Here is a 22,768-nt window from a genome sequence, read left to right as displayed (position 1 = left end):
GTCAAGAGAAATGCTTAAATGTGGCAATGTTCCCCGTTGAAAATAAGCAAAGAAGCAGATTTTTAAATTCCTGTTGAGTTTTTCATTAAAGCCAGGGAAGGATCATTCTAGTAAAACCCTATTTTAGGGTATAAACAAGCTATTTAAACTTAAAAGTACTATTGAGTTTGAATATACCTTTTTTTTTTTTTTTTTTAGTTACTGTAATGCTCTAGAAAAATCTCCCTCGTTAGGAAAACACATACAGACGTGTATACAGGGGCATGCATTTCTTTTCCTTTTGCTCATCTCCAGTATCGGTTGGCCAGGCGAGGCATGCTGATCAAGCGGTTTCATGAGTCACCCCTAAACAGGCCTGTAAATGCCGTGGCTCCTACTGCTTTTGTCGGAAGGAGTGAGCGGTGAGGGGGTTTCAGGAGGCTCGTGAGAAGGGCACTATTAACTGGGGTGCTTTTCCTTGATTCCAAAATCAAGACGCAGAGGCCCTCCTGCTTTAATCAGTATTTTACTCCGTGGGTGAAAGACTCCTGAGAAATCTCGAAGAAGAAAAGGAGATCGAGAAGAGGAAAAGCCTGGGGAGAGAGGAAGGACACTTCTTCCCCAGACGTCAGACACTAACCCAGGCTGCCCAGGGAACCCACACATTTGCTCACTCTGCTCTCACTTCTCCCATCCCTGGCCCCTCCCCCTCTGGCCCTGCGGGCCCTGGTGGGGTGCTCTCTCTGCTCAGGCGGAACACCACTCTGACAGTTGTGGGGGGGGGGGGCGCATAAAACGGAGGGTTTCAGAGGTCTTCCAGCCATACATGGGAGAGTGACTGTGTGCATCTAGCTCTCCCAGTAGAGCGTGGCAGTGAAGAGCCCTCTGGGGCTGCACTCCCGGAGCTGGAATCCTCATTCTTCCACTTGTGACCCACTGACCTTGGACATGCCCCTGTCACTTTCGTCCTTCATGAATCAAGGGAAGCAACAGCACCCGCCTGTCCCTTGGGGTGGGCTGCAGGTGGAGTCAGAGGCTTGGGGGGAAGCACTGGGGATGCAGAGGTGGGCAGAGATGAGGCCAAGGGCCTTCACAGAGGGTGGAGGGCGGCGGGTCCCCTGGCTGTGCAGGAGGGCACCCCGGAAGGAGGAGCGGGGGAGGGAAGAGGAATGCGGGCAGCACACAGAGGACCTGGGGATGTGTGTGCTGGGCGGAGGGAGCATGGCTGGGGGTGGCAGGGAGGAGAACCACAGTGGGTGGGGACGACCTGTCTCAGGATCCCAAGGTGAACGCTGGTTCATGACGCTTTTATAGACTCGCTGGCTAGTGTCTGAGGCCGGGTTATTGCTCTTTGCTCTGATTTCCAAATAGAAAGTCGCTTGGTCCTCTGGTGACTCCCAGCCCTGAGTAGAGTGGGGGGAAATGGAGTCGGGGTCCTGAGGGAAGGGACATTGCCTGTGGAGTCTCCAGGGCTGAGGCAGCTGGCGGGGAAGGCCGGCTTCAGGGAAGGTGACCCCCACCCTCTCTTTCCCAGGGGTGGCCCCTCCCGTAACTGCTTTGTTCGTTCAGTTATAAAGTTTTATTAGGACATAATTCACACACACCACAAGCCACTCATTGAAAGTGGACCATTTGATGGTTTTAGTCTATTCACAGTCGTACAATTCCTATAATTTTAGAACCTTTTCATCACTCCAAAAAGAAACCTCACGCTCATTAGCAATCACTCCCTTCCCCTGACCCAACATCCTCCTCCCAGCCCTAGGCAGCTCGTAATCTACTTTTTAGTTTTATACGTTTGCCTTTTCTGGACATTTTGTATGCGTGAAATGATGGAGTATGTGGTTTCTTTCACTGAGCATGTTTTCAAGGCTCACTCATGTTGTAGCATGCATCAGACCCTCATTCCTTTTTTTTTTTTTAAGTTTTATTTTGTTTTGTGAGAGAGAGAGAACAAGCAGGGAAGGGGCAGAGAAAGAGATGGAGAGAGACAACCCCAAGCAGGCTCTGCGCAGAGCCCAACGCGGGGCTCGATCTCATGAACCGTGAGGTCACGCATGACGTGGGCTGAAACCAAGAGTGAGACCCTTAACTGACTGAGCCAGCCAGGCGCCCCCCTCATTATATTTTATACCAACTACTGTCCCATTGTACGGATGTCCCACATCCATCTTGTCGTTGGTTGACAGACATTTGAATTGTTTCCGCTACTCAGCTATTGTGAATAACGGTCTACGAACAAGTTTTTGCGTGGACATGTTTTCATTTTCTCCCGGCAATATACCAAGGAGTGCAACGGCTGGGTCATTTGGTTGTAATTCTTTAGTTCTTTGTATATACTTCCATTTGAGGACTTAGCATACTCACCATAAGGGCTCATAGGTCTGTCACCGTGTGAACTCTCTTCATCTCGCACCCCCCGTGGAGCCCAGCACCTACGAGGCACTAGGCGTGTGGGAGGTGCACCACTGCGTCACATGCTGCTTACAAGCAGGGCAAGATGAGGCTGGAAAAATGCCCACTAGACACTACGGTGAAGGGGTTGCTGGTAACCTTGACAGGCAGTGGGGGTGACAGACTGACTGAAGTGCGTACAACAAAGAGTAGGAAGAGAGAAGTCCAGAAAAGGAAGCACAGGACATTTCTTTGGAGAAACCCTTCCGTGGAAGAGAGTGGGGAAAACGAGACAAGAGCTAGCCAGGGAACTGAATAAAGAGGCTCTCGGGTTTTGGAAGATGCGAGAAACGACAGTGTGTTTGTGGGATGTAGCAGAAAGGTAAACGCTGATGACGGGGGAGACAGGTGGACGAGGCGGGCGACGTCCTTAAGTAGCCCAGGTGGGGTCCCGGCCACAAGCGGTGTTACGGATGGAATGTTTTGTCCTCAAACCCGTATGCTGAGACCCTAACCCCAGCTGACTCTATCTGGAGACAGGACCTGTGAGAAGCTGACAGAAGTTAAATGAGGTCACGAGGCTGAGTTCCTGCTCGGATTGAGGAGTAGACACCCCAGGGTTCTTCTCCCAGCCACGAGAGGACACGGCGAGGAGGCAGCCACTGGCAAGCCAGGAAGAGAGCCCTCACCAGCCGCCAAACCGGCCCGCACCTTGATCTTGGACTTTCCAGCCTCCGGAACAGTGAGAAAATAAATTTCTGTTGTTGAAGCCACCCAGTCTTGGGTATTTGGTTGTTATGGCAGCCCCAGCAGACTGAGACGAGGGGGAGAGCCGAGGGGAGTTCACGCACAGTCCCAGGAGGGGAGGCACGGGACATGGCCGCCAGCGTGGCCGGGTGTGTGGACGCGTGGTGGGAGCTGCTTCTGGACACTTCTCGTTTCGGTGACAGAGGAAGCAAAGTGAGCCGCTCAGTGTGGGGATACAGGGCTGCAGGTCTAGGAAGAGAGATGAGGAGATTGTGAGTGAGCCGACCAGGGCCACACAGTGAGGCCACGTGAGAGACACTGGGGACCCACTGGGGGTCTGCGGTGCCTGCAATGACTACTCAGCCCAATGCCGTATTTGCCTGCAGGAATGCTCAGCAGCTGTGGGGGCGGGGAGGGAGCCAGCAGAGGTGACTGCGCACGGTTGGGGATCTGGCCAGAGTCAGACAGGCTGGGGGGGTGGGGGCGGTAAAAGAGTGACGGTAGCAGAGTCGCTCTCATGACGAACAGTGGAGATGGAGACCCAGTACAGTGAGGGGAACGAGAAGCCGCAGCGGCCGTGTGCTGGTGGCAGGCAGTGGGGTCACCGGCTTGCAGCACCTGCGGGGCTGTGGGGTCCGTGTAGTGGGGCGCTCAGGGAGAGACGTGCAAGGCACAGAGCGGAGCAGGTGCGCTTATAACAGGGACTGTGCGGGGCTGGGGGCATTGGTGCAGGAAGTTCAGGAGCAGGACCAGGGCAGGGGCTGCTGGGAAAGGAAGAGGACAAGGCGCTTGGGGTCGACCACGCCAGGGCAGCGGATCTGGGGGGTTTTGAACGCAGTCAGATTCCGCAGGGAGGAGCCTTAGGAACAAGTGGTCCGGACCCAGCACTACAATTTTCACAGGTTGAGGGGTAACAAAGAGAACTAGAAAAGGGGATGTCTGGTGGTGGGGATGTGCCGGAAGGTGCGTCGGAACTGGGGCAGGAGGCGTGGGCTGGAAGCAGACAGGAGCTAGGAGGACTCGGCCCCTCACTCTTGCCCCCTGAGGGGCCTCAAGAGGAGCAGCGTCGGGGAGAGTCAGGTTTCCGTGAGAACAGAAAGGTGCAGGGAACATCCACAGCAGGGAACACTAGGAATTGTGCTGATGGGATGGGGTCAGAAGGGGCTGAACAGAGCACACAGGGACGAAGTTTCTGGGTGAAGAATGTTCTGGGAGTCCCAGGCTCCCCGCCGGGCCCGGAATAAAGGGTTTGACAAGATTAACCAGACATGCACCTGGAGAAGAAGCTTTGCCGCCCGGAGGTGCCTCCTTCTTGCTGACAGTTGTGGGGGGGCCCGGACAGAGCTGCCCCATGGGGTGCCTTTCACACACTTTGCCTTGGTGTAAAGAAGCGTTATTTCCTCTTTCGGGCTGAACTCTCATGTGACCGGGGTTCCAGGGGCAGTGCAGGCTCCGGAGCAAGGGGCTGAGGACAGGGACACAGGCAGCTGGGGCCATCCTCCGCTGTATTCAGAAGAGGCTGCTCTCCTGTACTTGCACAGGACCCTGCGGTTTCTAGGAGTTCTCTGCCGTTTCCCTGCCCGAGCGACAGCCAACACCAGGTACTGAGATCTTAAGGAGACAAGTGTCCCTGCAGACCACCGACCGCTTACGTATTTATTTACAATATATACATCCCTGACATAAACTTTATAAAACATTGAGAGACCGTGGTCATACACAGTAGTGGAGCCAAAAACAGTAGCAACGACAGGACAGCTACGGATGCTGGTTGTTAGTTGATGTTTCTTCAAAAAAAAAACAAACCAAAAAACCCTTTTTTTTATTTTGGAGAGAGAAAGAGAGAGAGAGAGAGAGAGGGCAAAGAGTGAGCGTGAGTGGGGAAGGGGCAGAAGGAGAGAGAGAGACTCCCAAGCAGGTTCCACACTCAGGATGGACCCAACACAGGGCTCAACCCCACGACCCTGGCATCATGCCTGAGCCGAAACCAAGAGTCAGAAGTTCAGTCGACTGAGCCCCCCCGCCCCCACCCCACCAAGTGTTCCCAAAAAGACCCTCTGCCAAAGGACCGCTTCAGGTTAGGATTCCACAATTTCCTCAAAAATGATGTCAAACTTCAATGGTAAGCCAGATGGCTTTTTGTTACTTAAATAACTTAGTTACTGTACACTTGGTTTGATCTTGAAGCACCAGTCAGCTGGAGCTATAAAAAAAAAAAAAAAAAAAAAAAAGGTCTCATGTTAGTAACTTGTAAAATGCAGAGCGGGAGTCTTAGTTACCCTCCTATTCTAATGTGAGTAGCCCTTTTATAATAAGCCCATCAAAACCAAGGGCTCTAGGAACAGAGATGGAGGGAGGCTGGTCTCGAACCCTCCTGGGATGGGAGCTGGAGGTCCACCTGAGGTACTACCTTCAGTGCAAAGCACTCCTTACCAGTTCCCTCTCCTCAAACCAACTCAGCCTGTGAATTTGAATTGAAATGGAATTGAAATTTCCCAATAAGAAAGCTGAGACTGAAGAGCCCTTATTAAACTGTCACTCCCTCTAGCAGGTATTTGTATGAGTCCGCTGGGGATGGGTTTTCTTCCCTCCTCGGCTTCTCTTCCTGTTTAGTCATCTCTGTAGTGATGACAAACCGTCTTGGGTTAGCTCAGAGGAAATGAGCCCAAACGGAGAGCTGCGGCCCCCCTTGGGCATGCCCCTTCACACTGACATTCCAGTTCTTGCCTTTTGCCCGCCTCAGCCCGTACCTCACTAGACCAGACCAGGTCCGACAGGCTCAGCCCAGACCAGACCAGAGTTCCCCAAATATCTGTACTCCACTGGTAACAAGCGATCATAAAAAAAAAAAAAATCAGGTCACAGGGAGTAGGGAAAGGGGAGCAAAATACGAGTTTTCCTTACTAAGAATCTAACGGACTATGAAATACAGGTGTTGTGAGTTTCTGAGGGGGATAGAGAGTGAGGTGCTTCTCAAGCTTGTCCCAGCAGGCACAGGCTCCTTAGGGCAGCACCACGCAGGGCCAGGGGCCCGTTGCTCCCTGGCCTCTCCCCCAGGGGCCCTTCTCACCCGCGCCCACGCCTGTTGTATCTACTGCCGAAGAATCAGGCCTGCCTCTCCAGCTCACCTTCAGGCTGAGACATCGCCTGCAACTCTTTCTTCCCCGAGAAACGGGACTCTCTGTTCCCTTTCTAGCTTGACTCTGTGATCTGTTTTCCAGGCATTTACCCAAAAATGGAGTCTAGAGGCACTCCCAGAAATTGTTAAATTGAACTGCCTGGGGGAGAAGTGTAATATTATGCCCCTCAGATATCTGAAACCTACTTGGCTGATGTTTTCTGATTGGGTCTAGCCCTTTCCGATGCTGTCCTCATGGACATGTGAGAATTTGGCATTTGTTCCTGGTTATGCTTGTCCCCTCCCCCACTCCTCTTCCGATCCCTGCCCCTCCACCACATAGATAACTCTTCAGTGAGTTTAGGGAACCCCCCCCCACCCCTTGCAGCCACAGTGGGCTCTTTAAACTTAAAAATTATTATTAAGTAGGTAGGAAACACACAAAGTACAAAATTTGGATAGTGAGCAGAAGTACACCGACAAGTCTGAGCTCCCACCCCGAGCCCCTACGCGACCCGCAGGTTTCTCTGCAGATGCCAGTTTTACCATCCTAGGCTTAGTATTCCAAAGCACGGCTCTTTGTGCTTTTCAAAACTCTCCTGCTCAAGAACCTACAATGGCTCCCTCTTCCCATACCACTCTATCATAATGCCCCAGACTTCCCTCTTTTGCATTTCTTCAGCTTGATGCTAAGCAGGGCAATCTCTCCATCAAATAAACCACGAGGGTCGAGCTCCCCTCCATGTCTTTGCCTCTGCTGCTTCTCCGGGCTGGAATGCCTTTTCCACCACACTCTGGCTTGAAGATCTAACTCACGTCCTGCTCCCCTCAGTCTTCACGATTATTCTGGCTTCTTCACCTCCCCTTGGCTGATTGCCCAGCCCTGACCATCCACATCACACATTCTGGCCCAGTACCCCGTGCCCGAGCCCTTCTGCGTATATGCTCGTTCATGCTCTCCCATGTGGCCGCAAGCTTCTGGGAGGTGGGAGCCCTAACATACACCTTCTCTGAATCCCACGCAAGGTCTAGCCTCACTGGATACATGATCTCCAGCCACCAGCTAACATAGTGCCTGACCTTGCTCGAGTGATCTCCGTGCAAGTTCGCTGAATGAACAAAGGAGCAGGTAAAGGCATGAGTTCTGGGTCACTCCATCACCTCTCCCAGGGGCCCTGGCCGACAGCCCTCCCTGAACCACATTCCCAGTCACTGTTCTCGTGGCCACACCTCCGCCATAACTAGCTGGGTCTCAGCAGAGGCCCACCCAGACTCTCGCCCTCCCCTGGCACTTCTGCTTACTGCTGCCAATCTGAGATACCCATCTCGCACCATAACCCCTTGCCCTCCTCCCCACCCCCGTGTCCCTGCCGGCACGCCTGCTCCTCGCCTCATCTACTGTCGCTCAACCCCTCTCCAGGCCTCTCCGCACGGCCTCCTGGCCCACCAACCCCTCACAGCCTCACTGCCCCTGCCCAGCCTGAGCCCGCAGCTACAGAGCTGCCCCAGGCCTCCTGCCACAGCTGGCTTCCCTGGTAAGCTGGGCATGCCCCGCCCGACAGCTGGGAGGGAAGGAAACTCCAGAGCCCGAGGGCCCTAATGCAGGCAGGTGCCCACAGCCGCACAGTGGTCCTCCCCCAAATCCCACCCCAACCGCTGACCCAGTGGCTTTCTTCAAAGTCAGCAACTCACTTAACAAAGCCAAAGGTCTCGGCCACCTGTCCTCCCACTTGGCCTCTCCTCACCTTTCATATGCAGCTTGCTCCCCGAGGATCTCTGGCAGGGCCCACCCTGGCTCTCCCTCCCCACCCCCTGACTTGTCTCCCCCACCCCCGCTCCTCTGCCTCTACCCGCCACCCATGGGCCTTGAGTTTGTCTTTCTTGCTGACCTCAGACGTCAGGGCATCAGTCACCGTCCTGATGAAGACGTGCCCCAATCTGTGCCTCCAGCCCCGGCCCCTGCAGCTACTTCCGCAGTTACGTGCCAGGCCTCGCTACCCAAGGTGCCCACACCCCAAATTCAGCCAGCCACAGCGCAGACTCACCCAAACAAGAGCCCTGTTTGGTTCCTCTGCTACGGGGCGGGGTGCAACTGGCTCGTGGGGTCAGAATTCCTGTCATTTATGGCTTCTTTCCTGAACGACAATAAAATTCATAACCATGATGGCATGGTGACATTTACTAACTACCATTTGGAGCCAGTCACTTGTTCTAAGCATTTTATTTGTATTGACTTGTGTGTATATGTTGTTATTTCTACACTGTTATCACCTACACTCTTACTCTGACTTCTCTTTGTTATGCCCATTTTCCACACGAGACAACTGAGGCACAGAGAGTTTAAGTGACCTGTCTGAGGCCCATGACAGGTGAGCTGGAAGGGAAGGGAACCCCCGGGGGGGCCTACACTCTCCATGGAAAGTCCATGGATACGACCTCCACACTTCCTCCCACACCCAGCCCTCCACACGTATCTCCACCACGACCACCTTGGTTCAGGCCCTCTCCGCTCAGCTGGATTGTTTCGTTTACCCACTGACCAGTGTCCCCATCTCCAGCCTCGTGTCTGTAAACGCACCCTCGGCCGTGCCAGCAGAGGGCTGTGCCTAAAGCGTAGCTCTGCTCAGAAATCCTCAGTGGTTTCCCGGAAACAAATGTGACAAAGTCTCGGCCACTCTCTCTCAGTATCTTGGCTTGGCCCCACCTGCCGGTCTAGCCCCATCTTCCTCTATCCAAGGACATGTGCTGCCCCTATCCCACCCTTTATGGCCCTGAGCGTTGACTCTTCCCATTGCCCCCTAAAGCCCAGCTCCTGGGCCCCTCTCCCTGAGCGCCAGGGGCCTGGCAGGGGACAGAGGCCCTTCTGGAGCTTCCTTGTGGCGATTCAGGCAACATTGCTGCTGTTACCTATGTCTGGGTCCCATCCTTTGTTCATGATGCAGGCCCGGCCCTGACCCTGGCTCCCAAAGTGAACCCCATCCTCAGTCTAAGTCTTCTGGGATGGGAGGAGGAGGCTAACAGTATACCCCTTGAAGTCTGAAGACCCAGATTTGAATCCCAGCTCGACCGCTTGGTGATAGGACCTGCCTTCCTCCCACTGTCGCTGTCTCTAAGCAGGTGGTAACGATAGCCCCGTGCGAGGCCCACTGAGAGGGCGTGAGGGGGAGGCAGGTGGAAAGCGCCTAGTCCGGTGGTGCTTAAGGAACTGTGGTTAATGTCCCCGCTGATGCTAGCGTTCAAGACGAGTGACAGCACACAGCACGTGGTTCCCAAGCAAAAGGCACTCTACATCAGGGCTGTTCCAGTTCAGGCACACAATACACAATTCCACCCCCGCACAGTCTACAGGGTACTTACTCGGTTCTGTCTCTTTCTCCACCACGTTTCAGAAAATCTACAAATGAAGAAATTTCCATCTCAGTTACAGAACTGAAAAGACAAGCTGAAATCTGCAGTTACGACCGGAATCTGGAAAACTAAACCACAGCCCTGTTGAGCTGCTCTCCTAAATGCTTACGTCAAACTAACTACAGAGGTCATCCAGAGAGTTGTTCCGAAATTGGTCATCAGACGATAGAAAAACAAACCCCCAAACTGTCAACAAAACGAGTATCTCTACAGCGGCTCACGCACAAGGCTACAGATGAAAGGGAGGCCAGAATGGTGTGGGCCAGCACCGCCCAGGGATATGTGAGCCACACAAGTCATCTAAACACTTCAGTAGCCGCATTACAAAGTAAAAAGAACTGGGTAAAGTTAGTTTTCAAAGTGTATCTTACTGAGTAGCCCAACACATTAAAAATATTATCGTTTTCGCGTGTAACCAACACAAACATTACTAATGAGCTATTTTACATTCCTTTTTCAATATGAAGTCTTGTAAATCCATTGTGTATTTTATATTCACAGCGCATCTCGCTCTGGACTGCCACGTTCTAAGGGTTCAACAGCCACATGTGGCTCATGCCTACCATTTTGGACAGCACAGTTTCGGACACTAAGATGCGGCTTCCACACACGCACGTATCCGTAAAAGGCATCCTCCTTCCCTAAAAGGAATGAGCCCTCATCTGGAGCCATCATGGGCCGCTGGCTTGACTGAACTTGTAATGGGGTTTGTCACCCGCAACCCACCCCGGAGCTGCTTACGTTCACCTGGCCCCCTGAGAAGGCTCCACGCCAAATGCCCCACCCTTTCCAATGTATGGCTTCAGGGTGGTGAAGCCAGCTGAAGTATTTTTTCCAGACGGTTTTTTTTCCAGGTTATTCAGTGCTATCGGCACTGACCGCAGGAGTCATTCTCTCTCCACTGAATGATTTTTTTTTTTTTAAAGTTAAATCAACCAACTGCTTCGGAATTATATGGGCACTTAGTACCATCTTTCTCTGCTTCAGGTGTTCCGGTGACAGACCCACCACAACTCTCAGTGGAAACTGATTTTAGTTTCTGGGGGACCAATCTGTTAAAGGGACGTTAGCGACAGTGCTGCTATTGGGGATTAAAAATAACCTTCTTAAGAGCACTTTGGAGCTCCCCAGGTATTTTACTCATTGGTGACAAAGCCTCAAAACTTTCTTTTTTAAAAATTTTTTTTTTTCAACATTTATTTATTTTTGGGACAGAGAGAGACAGAGCATGAACGGGGGAGGGGCAGAGAGAGAGGGAGACACAGAATCGGAAACAGGCTCCAGGCTCTGAGCCGTCAGCCCAGAGCCCGACGCGGGGCTCGAACTCACGGACCGCGAGATCGTGACCTGGCTGAAGTCGGATGCTTAACCGACTGCGCCGGACGCTTAACCGACTGCGCCACCCAGGCGCCCCATCCTCAAAACTTTCTTGAGCTGCTTTTTATCTCTTATTTAGAGGAGAATCTACTGACTGTTACCTAGGGATCTTCGTGGTATTTGCGACCTACACATGGAAACAGTATCCCTGGGAAATCATATTCTAATGGCAATACACCAATAATAGTATAGGTCAGCACTGACTGATGGAACTTACTGTAATGATGGAATTCTCTACCTGGCCTGATTATGGTAGCCACTCGCTCTATGTAGATACCAAGCCCTTAATGTGTGGATAGTGTAAATGAAGAAAGGAATTTAAGTTAAATGTAATTAATGAAATTCGATATTTAAACCACGACGTGCGGCTAACGCCTGCTGTACTGAACAGTGCAAGTCTAGGGAACCCGACACCTAAGTTGGCAAACCTGGTCCGTGACATGAATGTGAAATGGCATGGATCCCACATGCCATCCCCTGGCTGAAAGCTTACTCCTCAGCATTCCCCGAGGGAGTCGCAAATCAGTCTTGCAAATAGCCTTTCTGGCAAAGGCTGATATGGAAGGTGTCGGGGCTTCAAGAACACCTACTCTTCACATTTACAACCTGGTCCGTGCCCTCTGGGACTTGAGGAAGGAAGGGTTTCTGGTCACCGGGAAAGAACAGGATGTGAACAGGTCACCAGTTCTCCAGAGCATACAGTCTGCCTTCTAGGCTGGCCCACAATCTCTAGGGAGACTCAGGAAGGCTCAGGAAGGCTCAGGAAGCCTGACTTGGGCTCGATTTCACAAACAGGGAGACCACGACCTGAGCCGAAATCAAGATGTTTAACCGACTGAGACACCCAGGTGCCCAAAACTTTTTTTTTTTTTTTTAAGAGAAGGTATACATACCTCTTTTATACAGCCATATAAACATTGCCAGTATCACCACAAATAACACTGCTGCTATAATCACAAAACTGTGCCTTGAATTATCTGTAAAAAAAGAAAGAAATATAATTAGTTGGACTGATGAAAACAGAGATACAGTTGATTCTCCTTATTTGGAGATTCCATAGCAGCAACCTACCTACTTGCTAAAATGTATCTGCAGTCCCCAAATCAATACTCACGGCACGTTCATGGTCCCTGGAGGACACGCGCAGCAGAATGGTGAAAAATCGGGTTTCCAGGAGCGCACCTCCCCGGCTGAGGCCGAACAAGGCCGTGCTCTGCCTTCTTGTTTCCTCTCTCCTACTGTAAACAAGTGTCCTACTCCTGGTCTGTTCAGTGCCATTCTTTTCACATTTTTGTAGGGTTTTTTTTTTTGTTTTTTGTTTTGTTTTGTTTTGTTTTGTTTTTTTTTGGCTATCTCACTGTCTAAAATGGCCCTGAACATAATGCTGAGGTGCTATCAGAAGGCTGGGATGTGCCTTCCAGAGAAAATGCGTGTGTTAGATAAGCTTCATTTAGGCCTAAGTCATAGTGCTGCTGGCCGTGAGTCCAAAGTTAATGAGTCAACAATATATATTAAACCAGGGGTCTTTAAATAGAAACACACACAAAACAAGACTATTTGTTGATTTCTTGCAAAAATGTGTCACCAGAAGCTTGCAGGAAACCTAACCCTGCATTTCCCAGAAGCAACATTCAGCATTCACTAATTCCATATTCACAGTGACTTTATAAAACAGAACTACCGGAAATAAAGAGACTCGACTGCGTTTCTAAATAAACTTACACGCACAAAGCTGACACACTGCAGGCCCAGTGTTATTTACTAAAAGATGCAAACGATGCACTAGAAGTTGTGTTTTCGGCCACCCCACATTGCCTATGGAAGCTGAACTCAGCATTATGTGTTTGGCAAGGCAATTTGGCTGTAGTGCCTAACGGGCCTTAAGGAAAAATGTTCATCATAAAGCAGCCAGACACTTTACTCAGTGACACGCCCACGGTCTCCCTGAACCATTACAATATTGAGAGAGTACTCAATATTAACCTTTTGGTGCCTCAGTTTCCTCGAGGGGTGACTGTAAAGGGATGAGGAGTATGCCTATCTCATAGGGCAGTTGTGAGCACTATTAGCTATTAGCTTTTATCGTCAACCTATTGAGTAGATGCTACCGGTATCTCTACTAACATCCTTTGACCCCGCCATTCCATTTCTAAGATGCTAACCTACAGAAACCATCAGTGATGTGCCCCTCCTCTCCCTCCAAAAAAGGCACAAAGATATTTACCGCAGCTTTCCTTATAGTATCAAAAAGCAAAAACAACCCAAGTGTCCTCAACTGAAAAGTATGGTGTTTACAAGGCGGACCCTATCCAGCTACTAAAAATCAAAAGGCAGAATGTTTAAGGATACGACAAAATGATGACAAAGCACTGCGAAGGGAAGGTTGGGGTTGCTGACAGCACCCACAAATGGTAAGGGAGCAGGGAGTGGAGGGAGAAAGCGAGTGAATAAAGAGACGGAGAATGAGAGCCCACACCCTTTCCTCGTAGTAGGAACACAGATGGGTTACCACAAACAGGAAGTCACTTATTGGTTTGACTTGAGAGGCCCCCCGGCCAGAAACTGCTGTTACCCCCCAGTTACCCCACAGATTCATTCTCCCCTCTTTAGTAACAGAATTCAGATTTTCAGCTGGCCATACTATCACTCAGCTAAAAGATTAATTTCTAGCTGCAAGAAAGCAGCTAGGTTTGACCCCGTGACTAAGTGTTGGCCAATGAGATATAGGAAGCGCTGTGCGGTATTTTTCCCAAGCCTCGACTCCTTTCTGGATCTTCCTGCCTGAAATAGTGGGGAAGGCGGAAGGAGCTGGGCTGTTCCTGGGTCTCTGACAACTTCATCAAGCAGCAATATGCCCAGGGCTGCCTATCTTGGATTTTTTGTTTTTTAATGTAAAAGAAGTCATCTATATTTTTAAGCCACTTGATACTTAAAAAAAATTTTTTTTCAACAGCTGAATCTAAGGCTACTTGACCCAGTCCCTTCCAAAAACCTTTCTCCCATGGATGATGCCAGATCCTGCCACCACTCAGGGACAGCAGATACTCAGGGCAGACGACAATGACAGTAATACAAGTTCTTAATTCTGCTCATCCTTCGTGACCTGTCCGTGGCACAGACAGGTGCTAAAGCCCTCTTCACCTGGCTCCTGGGATGCCACAATGCTGGAGTCTTCTTCCTGGCTCCCTGGTGGTCCTTTTTAGTCTCCTTTGCTGGACCCTCTTCCTCTCAACAGCCTCTAAATGCCAGAGTCCCTGAGACTCAGTCCTAGTCCAGTGCTCTGTCCTATCTGCTCAGTAGGTGATCTCATCTGGTCCCATGGCTTTAAATGCCAACTATGCACTGATTATGCCCGAACTTATTTCTCCAATGCTAACTATTCACCAGAAACCTAGACTCACAAGTCCAAGCGCCTTATCTGACGCCTCCATTTGAAACCTAACAGGCACCTGAAACATGTCCCAAACCAAACTTATTTCCTCCCTACACCTGCTGTTCCACTCTCCAGTCTCAGTAAATGGCACCACTGCTTGTCCAGGGGCTTGAGCTAGAAAGCTAGGAGTCATCTGCACATTTCTTATTAGAGAACCTTCTCCCCCACTCAAACCATTAGGAATTCCTTGTGGCTATATTTTCAAAATGTACCCTAACCTGAACCACTTCTCCCAATGTCTGCCACTATCATGGTCTTCTGAGACACCGTGTCCTCTGGCTGAGACCCAGGATTTCTAAATTAGCTGCATATTCCCCAAGGAGGACATGAGATGCCCAGTGAGGTGCAAGAAAGCAAGAACATCTACTAATATTTACTACTTATAGCCATCTTTACATTTTTCTGATTTTGTCTCTGTTTTAAAATGATATAGGTTATAGTCATTGTGGTAGAAGCATCGATCGGTTCCCAACACCCAATCTCCCCATTTTCTTTTGGTAATAGAGCCCTTGTGTTTTAAATGGGTACATGGCCACCAGCTAAGGAGGACATTTCCTAGCCTCCCCCAGCAGCCGTGGCCGTGAACTCTGTCTGGCCAAGCGGGTGGCACTGGAAGTGATGCACGCCACACTGGGTGGGTCTTGAAAAGGAAGGACTGAGGGGCACGTGGGTGGCTCAGTCGGCTGAGCGCCTGACTTTGGCTCAGGTCATGATCTCGAGGTTCTTGAGTTCGAGCCCTGCATCGGGCTCGCTGCTGTCAGCCTGTCAGCACAAAGCCCGCTTCAGATCCTCTGTCCCCCTCTCTCTACCCCTCCCCCACGTGTGCTTTCCCCAAAACAAATAAGTATTTTTACAAATAAATAAATAAAGGGAAGGACTGGGTTCTATCCTTCTCCCTTCCCACTCACTGCGACGCAGGTAGAGACCCTGTTTGACTCCAGAGAGCACAATTTTTAAGTCATAAACATTTTAGTATATATTTCCAAAAGATAAGGATTATTTGTAAAACATAACCATGTCTTTATCGTACCTAAAAAAATAATTAAGCACTTAATATAATCAAATATGCAGTCACCACTTAAATCTCCAATTTTTTTCACTTTCCTCTGTTTGAATCAGGATCAAACAAGGTGCATATATTGTAATTAATTATAGGCTTTTTATTTTTTTTTTTTTTTAATTTTTTTTTTTCAACATTTATTTATTTTTGGGACAGAGAGAGACAGAGCATGAACGGGGGAGGGGCAGAGAGAGAGGGAGACACAGAATCGGAAACAGGCTCCAGGCTCTGAGCCATCAGCCCAGAGCCCGACGCGGGGCTCGAACTCACAGACCGCGAGATCGTGACCTGGCTGAAGTCGGACGCTTAACCGACTGCGCCACCCAGGCGCCCCAATTATAGGCTTTTTAAATGTCTTTACTCTCTAAGCTCCCCATCACCTCTGTTTTTCTTCCCCTTATAATTTACTTATTTTTTTTTAAATTCTTTTTAATGTTTGTTTTTGAGAGACAGAGCATGAGCATGAGCAGGGGAGGGAGGCAGAGACAGAGAGGGAAACACAGAATCCAAAGCAGGCTCTAGGCTCTGAGCTGTCAGCACACAGCCCGACGCGGGGCTTGAACCCACAAACCTTGAGATCATGGCCTGAGCCGAAGTCAGACACTTAAATGACTGAGCCACCCAGGTGCCCCTATAATTTACTTATTGAAGAAACCTCATCCCTGGTCCTATAGACCCCCCCATAGTCTGTACTATCATTCCACATGGTATGGTTTTTGCCAGCCAATCCCTGTGAAGGAGTCAAATATTTTTTCTTAATTTGACTTATTTTAAGACACAGAATCAGGATGATGTCATGGGAAGAAAACGAAACAAACAACTTCCAGAATTCAAAGACCTAAATTTTAATTCTACCTCCATTACATAAGTGAACTTGGGGAAGTCACCCCACCGGTTGAACCTGTCTCCTCACTCTCAAAAGGTAAACAACAGCTCCTGTCCAGCCAGTCTAGAACAGTGGCTGTGAGCAACAAATAAGACGGTCAACTGGGGGGTGGGGGGGGTCTGCGAAGGGTGACAGGCTGGTCAGTGTGAGTTACGTTTCATCCACCAAGTGTTAAAAGTCTAGATGTAAAAAATCAGCACTTAAAAAAGAAAGACTATTTAACCATTAGACGCACATGAATTTCTATCTGTTACGATACATGCAACTCTACAGAAAAGTATTCAAAACTCATCCATGGTATAAAAAAGAGAGAGAGAGAGAGAGAGAGAGACATTTATTGTTGAAAAGAACCATTAAGATCATTAGGTTAGAAATGGGGGGGAAAGAAAAGGGTTCTTCAACATTTGCTTTGAGGGACTCCAGATATAGGTCTCCGATGTCAGCACTACTCCAGGATTTAAATGACCTAAGAACTATCTGGCAATGTTTCTCAAACTTTCAATATCTATAATGCGGTGTGAACTATCAGTTTGGCAGGAAATGTAAAAGAAAGATGAGTGAATCACCATTATCTAATAACAAAAAGGGTTTGTTTGCAAATCAACAACATTATACCATATCAATGAGAGGGACTGATTGGTGACAATCTTTTCTGGTGGTATCTACAGGGAAGGGCATCTTATTTGGGCATTCAATTCTAATGAGAAAGGTTAAATGAAAACCTATGCAAGGGCAAAATGCTGGAAATTCTCTTAATTAAAGTACCCCATATCATCCTATAGAGGATCTTATTCAGAAATTATTTCCTTCGAAGTATTTGCCTCTTGGGACATGCGAAGCTTTTCCAGATTTCAAATTGCTTGTTCATTCTGCATAAAATCCTTTCCTTCTCTTGTTGGTTATGTGCCTTACACACACGCCAAAGCCAGAAAAGCACACTGGTTTTGTTTTCTGTTCCCACAACAAGGCAACTATGTGCTAGCATGCAGATTGCATTTCCACACTGTACGGCTGGGATATCACGCGACACCCACTAGGTGGGAGTAATAGAGAAACGTTTGCTCCAAGCATAACAAAGTCATTGATTTTGCAGCTGGCTTTCAAATCTTCTGGACAATCGTGCGACTTGTACGAACGGTGCCGCTTTGAGTGGCACTTCTGTGGGTTTGGTCTTTTCTCTGTCCTCAGGGACCAAAACCATCAGTGATGAACTGGACCTCATTTTACACTTTGTCTGGAAGTATTTGTTGGTTTTACCCAGGAAGTCATGCTGCTTTGTCTGAAAATGATATAGTTACCTTAACACCTCCATGTCGTTATTTGAAAGATTTCAAGAAGGATAATACATGGCAGACTCAGGGAGAATGGCTCAATAATCAAATCTAATTCAAGTTTTTTATATTCATTAGGTGTACGAACTGCCTTTTTCTGTTTCAATTGTTTATTCAAAAAAAATCGAGGGGCGCCTGGGTGGCGCAGTCGGTTAAGCGTCCGACTTCAGCCAGGTCACGATCTTGCGGTCTGTGAGTTCGAGCCCCGCGTCGGGCTCTGGGCTGATGGCTCAGAGCCTGGAGCCTGTTTCCGATTCTGTGTCTCCCTCTCTCTCTGCCCCTCCCCCGTTCATTCTCTGTCTCTCTCTGTCCCAAAAATAAATAAACGCTGAAAAAAAAAAAAAATTATAGTTTAAAAAAAAAAAAATCGATTCACAGAATCACCCTCTCCTAACCCAAGGAAGCTCATATTCTAGAGCTAGAATCCTGTTCACTATCTATAATTATGATATTATTCTGAATTAGAGTGGTTACTATTTTCATCTCTTCTTTTATGTTTTAACGAACCACTTTCAAATTGCTGATCCTTTTGTCTGTGAACTGGGGGTATACTGTCAAAAACTGAAAATAAAAATTGCAAATTACAAATGTACATGTTAAACAAAATAAAAGGAGCACAGCCAAGGAAGGCACACTGTCATGCTACTCACGGAGCGTGAGCCTAGACAAACGTACCAAATGCACATTCTTTGCGGCACACATGCAACCCTCAAGAACCCGATGGTTATTAAGAAATTATGGAGTGGTGTTGTGAATAGTTAAGAGCATGGGCTCTGGAGCCAGATGGCCTGATTGCAAAACCAGCCTCTGTCCCTTACTAGCTGTTGACCTTAGGCAATCAAACTAAACTCCCTTTGTCTTGGCTTCTCCCCAGAAAATCAAGACCATCACTCGTAGCCAACTCACGCAGTTGTGTGAGGACTGAATTAATTAACAAATGTATTAGAATGATGCCGGACACAGAAAGGGCTATGAAATGTTAGCTGTACGTTATAATGGAGTGTCTGTGAAAACTGTGACTTCTTTTACGCATCAGATTTGTGAAATGTAGGTCAGCCACTACATCTGTGGTTTGAAACTCACAAACCACCAGCGGTCCCTGGACCACACTTGTCTACGGTATCTCTGCTGTGACACATTTGGATATGTACTCACCTGGGACACAGGTTGCTAAAACCAGTGATGATGCCTGTTTGGACAACGGATTACTGATGATACACTGTATTTCCTGTGAGAGATCACTTTCCCTCTTAATAGAAACTTCAGATGAATTGGTGCTATTTTGACACTGTTCCGAGAAGCAATTCCAGGAGTACTTTATAAGGTTTATATGGCTGCTGTAGTTTTCTGGGATCCTGCAGCGGACTGTAATGTTTTCGGCAGTGAATGTGCAATTTAGTGTTGGAAATGGAAGAGGCTCTGGAAAAAAAAAAAAAAGAAATGTAATATTTAGTCCAGAAAAGAGTAATATTTAGACTCATCTTCTCCAAATAGATGAAGAGCTCCCAACTTCCTTATGAGCTTGAAAAAGCAAGCCGACCACCTTCCTTGAGCTCCAAGGGGAGAGAACTCTCTCTTCTCCTGGGTCAGACCTACCTGCTCACATTCAGACTACATACAGGCACCACATCCCTTATCCTCAATTCAGAAAGCCAAAAGATATTACCCAAGATAGTAGCAACGTCGCATAGCTGCAAATCCTGATCTGAATTGACATGAGGATTTGTTTTTATTCTTCTCACTTCAAATATTCATTATCATGTTGTATCAAAAATGTTCATGTGCTTGAATATGGGGCGGTCCCCCAAACTAAGTGGGTGCTTTGTAACATACAGAGAGGAAAGAGTTAATACCACCTTTCTAAAACCTAAAAATGCTTAATTGTAAAAGACGTCTGACTTAACAGTGTCTGCAAAACATCTGGTGCAGCTATACTGTGGGGAGGCCCTGATAATAAGTAGAGTAGGGGACGGCACCTGTCACGGACCTGCCAGTCTAGAGGCCTTACTCCCAGCCTTCCTGTAGCAAGTGCTCCCTGCCGGCTATAGAGGCAAGGTGCCTGGGTGGCTCAGTCAGTTAAGCGTCTGACTTCGGCTCAAATCATGATCTTGCCGCTCGTGGGTTCAAGCCCTGCGTCGGGCTCTGTGCTGACAGCTGGGAGTCTGGAGCCTGCTTCGGATTCTGTCTCCATCTCTCTCAGCCCCTTCCCCATTTGTGCTCTGTCTCTCTGTCGCTGTCTCTCTCTCTCAAATATAAACAAATATTAAAAAAAAGTTTTTAAAAAGGATGGGTTAAGAACTGCAATGCTAGTTTATCCTATTAGATATTCTTTCCTTTGTTAATTCATATACCTTCCTGCATCTCTACTTTGCCCTGACAACTAACCCAAAGAAATTTGAGAAAACACGTACAAATATATAGACTATCCAGAAAATGGTCATGGTAGCATTTGGATAATAAAATTTCCATACATTATGAATATCTACTAAAAAGCAAATTAAAGCAAATTAATGTTCATCTATGCTGCCATTTAAAAATGATATTTTCTAAGGCAAAGGAATGCTTATGTTCTAATTAGTAACCTAATATACTCTAAAAACTGGAAGTGTTCAATTCCTCTCCTCCCCCGCCCCGCCCCGCCAATTTTGTCAACACTCCTTTCTCACTCAGTTAAGTGAGACCTGAGTCACACATGACTTCCCTTTCTGCTTGGGGCTTCTTCAGTTGTTAGGTTTAATCCAGCTCACATAACTTGTTAGATGTGGCCTCAAAGAAGGCAATGGAAACCTTTCCCGAAATTAAATTGTAAGCAACAGACCAATATCCTTCAGGAGGATAAGCAGTTGTTCTCTTGACTCAAAATTGGGAAGCCCAGAGCCCTCCTCCTCGGCCTCCTCAGGTCCGTCCTGCCTCCCACACTCGGAGATCGGCTCCTGAAGCACCTCCAAGCAGCCCTGTGTGTCTCCATACAGCTGAGAAACACACCTGATGGTTCCAGATTCTGCGTGTTCCTGTGCCTGCCTCTGCAACTGGGCTGGGCATTTCCCAGCGGCATGAAACCGAGTTTTCTAGTTCCTTAGAAATGTTCCATAGAAGAGCTTCTCAAATATTAACGTGCATGAGGACCACCGGGGGTATGTGTTAAAAATGCAGATTGCTGGGCCCCGTCACCCCAGGTGACCCGGATGCGGGTGCTCCGTGTGTTCTGTTACAGATTCTTGCTCACTGATCCAGTACGGTCAACGTCTAGTATGTCATCAAACACTTTCTAGACTGAAAAGACGTGCCTCATGAGCCCCCAGACTGTGCATCTTTGGAGGGTAAAGGCTAGATATCACTCGCCTCTCAACCACAGCATCTGACATAACACATGGAGCGCAGGTGGCTCCTCTAGAAGAACAGATATTGGACACATGGAAGGATAGATGGTGGGTGGATGGATGGATGGATGGATGGATACGTTCAGGGAGGCAGTTTCAAATTATCCTCTCCACTCTATAAAATGTAAATCCTTCAATCAGCTCCCCTCCGAAAAAGGAACAGTGTGGTGCCTAAAAGCATGGACTTAAGAGCCTGACTGCCTGGGTTCACACCATTTGCCTTTGGGAAGTTACCTTATCACAACCCCCCCCCGGCCCCGTTCCCCACCTAGGTTTCCTCTCCTGTGCAATAAAGAAACAAATAGTATGTCCCCTTTAGGATTCTGATAAGGATGAAATGAGATAATACAGATAATTTCTGTCATATGGATCACCATGCAGTGCCGGCACAGAGATGCCAGCTGTAACAGAGCACAGGACAAGAAGGAGAGGCTCCCCAGGAGGGTGTGTAACACCACCAGGAGTTGGGAGGTGTGAGCTTTGGCCCTGGAGAGTGGTGTGACTGCGACCCTTGAGGTAGCTGGAACACGTTGAAGGCATCATATAGCCCAGGCCTCTTGTTCTACAGATGGGAAAACCCGTTGCTAAATCCGTCTCATTTTCATCTGTAAAATAGAATACTTTAAAGACTGTGAAGTCTAGTGGAATATAAAAGTAATCTGAAAGGACATTTGAAAGGAAGACTTTGTATTATTTTCCATGTTGTTAGAGCTCACTTAACTGAATAGAAGCTCTTTCTGGCGGTCTCATTACACCTCTGTGGCCAGAAAGCAAACCTCAAAGAGCCCATCCCGCTCACCAAAAAGCATGCAAACCTTCCTGCAGCATCAGGCTCAGAGCTCCTACAACTCAGATCTCTGTCTGTAAGCTTCACAGTCCTACACTGCCCATGAGAATTCCCACAGCTATTGCTAACAAATGTTAGTTCCACCTGTACCTGAAGCAGCATTAAACTGGCAGGAAAGGCACTTATTTCATCCCTAAGATAACTCAGCCAATTTATAATGAATGGATTCAGCTCGCTGCTCTGTAAGGCTGAGAATTGCTTATACACATCTGATCGCATTTGTACATTTCTATTAACTCTAATAAAAAGACATATCGCTTTAGATTATTTAAGGATAGAGCAGTTAATTCTACTTACGTGGACATCACCATCTTTACTGCAACCAAAAAAAGCAAGACGTAATAAGCATTGGTGGTGGAAATTTGAAGGGGATTTTGAGGGAAGAAGGAAACCAAATATCAACTTACACACAGAAGGAAGTAGATGCCTGAATTTAGGGGGTGCCAGGAAATCCCCCTGCCTAAAATATCCTTTCTGAAAATCTCCCGTTAGGCCCCGTGTCTCCGGAAGATCACCAAGTCACTTAAACATTAACAAACCCTGAAGGAAGTATGCCTTCCTCGTTCCCCTCCCCACCCCCCGAAAAAGTATGACCAATCGTTTTCTCATTCAGGTGTGAAGCGTGAAATCTCGAGTCATCTTATGTCTTTTTATAACCAAAATCTAATTTTGTTGGCTCTTTCTTAGAAATATTTTCCCTTTCTTTCCTTTCCAAATATCTACTAGCAACACTTCTGTCTCCCTGGATGATCACAGTAGCTTCCAAACCGGTGTCTCCTCTAATTTACCATAAACACCTACCATCTTA

The 22,768-nt window shown here is 48.2% G+C and overlaps 1 protein-coding gene across 3 annotated transcripts in view; it reads right to left on the bottom strand.

Annotated features, from left to right (window-relative positions):
- Window positions 1–5,204: 5,204 nt before the first annotated feature.
- The window catches only part of CD58 (CD58 molecule), a 40,278-nt gene continuing 22,714 nt past the window's right edge, over window positions 5,205–22,768 (bottom strand). For 2 of the 3 annotated variants that reach the window (XM_047082766.1, XM_047082767.1), the window contains exons 3-7: window positions 18,889–19,152; window positions 11,917–12,000; window positions 9,596–9,632; window positions 8,284–8,373; window positions 5,205–5,323 (exon numbers count right to left, since the gene is read on the bottom strand). In XM_047082766.1, the coding sequence (XP_046938722.1) occupies window positions 8,313–8,373; window positions 9,596–9,632; window positions 11,917–12,000; window positions 18,889–19,152 (446 nt within the window). In that variant the 3' untranslated portion in view covers window positions 5,205–5,323; window positions 8,284–8,312. The remainder of the gene's footprint in view (window positions 5,324–8,283; window positions 8,374–9,595; window positions 9,633–11,916; window positions 12,001–18,888; window positions 19,153–22,768) is intronic. The other variant, XM_047082768.1, reaches the window with a different exon arrangement.

This window comes from Lynx rufus, unplaced genomic scaffold, assembly GCF_022079265.1.
Source record: "Lynx rufus isolate CCGP_SWC_20201006 ecotype Redwood Valley unplaced genomic scaffold, mLynRuf1.p SCAF_2, whole genome shotgun sequence".
Lineage (NCBI taxonomy): Eukaryota > Metazoa > Chordata > Mammalia > Carnivora > Felidae > Lynx > Lynx rufus.
The sequence above is the reverse complement of the archived record's forward strand: the minus strand, read 5'-3'. Positions and strand labels throughout refer to the sequence as shown.